This window comes from Colobus angolensis, unplaced genomic scaffold (assembly GCF_000951035.1).
Source record: "Colobus angolensis palliatus isolate OR3802 unplaced genomic scaffold, Cang.pa_1.0 Scaffold35, whole genome shotgun sequence".
In the NCBI taxonomy this organism is placed as follows: Eukaryota; Metazoa; Chordata; class Mammalia; order Primates; family Cercopithecidae; genus Colobus; species Colobus angolensis.
Genome location: NW_012116821.1, coordinates 4,195,925 through 4,197,239, shown reverse-complemented (window position 1 = coordinate 4,197,239; position 1,315 = coordinate 4,195,925). Strand labels below are relative to the sequence as shown.

The 1,315-nt window shown below is 60.8% G+C and overlaps 1 protein-coding gene across 4 annotated transcripts in view; it reads left to right on the top strand.

Moving 5' to 3' along the window:
- The first annotated feature begins 802 nt into the window (after window positions 1-802).
- Window positions 803-1,315, top strand: part of DYNLT1 (dynein, light chain, Tctex-type 1) — a 7,971-nt gene continuing 7,458 nt past the window's right edge. For 3 of the 4 annotated variants that reach the window (XM_011952767.1, XM_011952768.1, XM_011952765.1), the window contains exon 1: window positions 803-907. In XM_011952767.1, coding sequence (XP_011808157.1) covers window positions 881-907 — 27 coding nt within the window. In that variant the 5' untranslated portion in view covers window positions 803-880. The remainder of the gene's footprint in view (window positions 908-1,315) is intronic. The other variant, XM_011952764.1, reaches the window with a different exon arrangement.

Sequence of the window (1,315 nt, the reverse complement as noted above, 5' to 3'; positions counted from 1 at the left end):
CTACCAAGTCCCTGGGACTCTTGCAGTCATCTCCTTCCTGGAGAATGAGAAGTGGGTTCCAGCAGCCTGAATTCAAGTGCATGATGAAACCAGAAAAAGCAAACGCCAAAATCAAAACTCTGAGCCTGAGAATACCTGCCAATAGGTGCATATGCCCCAGCTTTCTGTGGAGGGCAGTTTACCAGAGTCCAGTGCAATTCCTAATTTCCATAAAGAACCCACATTCAAATCAAGTCTGTCTAGTTCATTGTGGTTAAGGTAGTCAGGAAGTGTGCCACATTTTACAAAATTTCCCACCCAAAATGGTTTTTTTAAATGGTGCTTAAAGGAAAAATTCTCATTTACCTGGAAAACTTAACTCCCCAAAGGCAAGTTTCATTCAGATAAAGTTTGCCAATCCCAGCCCCCAAGGGAACTGCAACAACGTCTCACCGGGCGCACCTTGGCAGTTGCCAGGTGTCTGAGCCGGTTTGAACGTCCGCTTCAATCCACACGATACAAACCGGGGGAGGGGCCAGGACCACGCTTCTCCTCCAGGACTGCCTTTTGTAAGTGTGTTTTGTTTCCGTTGCTGAGGTTTAGGGAGCTGCCTGGCTACCCTCACGGGTTCCCATGGAAACCACCACCTCCCAGAGGACAGCAGGAGAGGCCAATTCATGGTCCACCCGCAGGCCCCGCCCAGGGATGGGGTCACAGAAGGTCCGGGCAGGGAAGGGCGGGACCCGGGAGCTGGTCGTGGGCGGGGCCGTGGGGGCCCGGGGGTTGGGCATGGGCGGGGCTGGCGCGAACGGAGGGGGCGTGGCAGGTCCGGGGCGGGGCCTTAGTGCGCCTGCGTAGTCTGCGCCACTGAGGGAGGCGGAGGCGACGCGCGGGAGGAAAGATGGAAGACTACCAGGCTGCGGAGGAGGTAACCGCCGGGTCGGCGACGGAAGGGTGGAGGCCTAGAGCCCTGGCCGCGGAAGGACACGCGGGCGCGGAAGGACACGCGGTGCTGCCCGGGAAGACCTGGCTGCCCACTTCCTTCAGCTAGGCCGGTCTCGGCAGCCCACGGCCTGAGGTTCACGATAGCCGGCGCTCCGCCCGGCCTCATTCTGCCCGGACACTGTCGCCGTTTCCCCGGCGCATGGGGCGGGAAGGGGATTGAGCTTCCCGCGCGGGCAGGCGGCGGGCGTGAGTCGGAGAGAGCGCCCGGGTGAGCGGTGCCGCGAAACCTTCATGCAGGGCCTCGCCTCCCGCCCGCAGCCAGGCTCGCCGGGAGGATGACATCACCGCCCCTTGCTCTGCGGAGCTGACCCCAGCCCCATCCTGGAGCGGG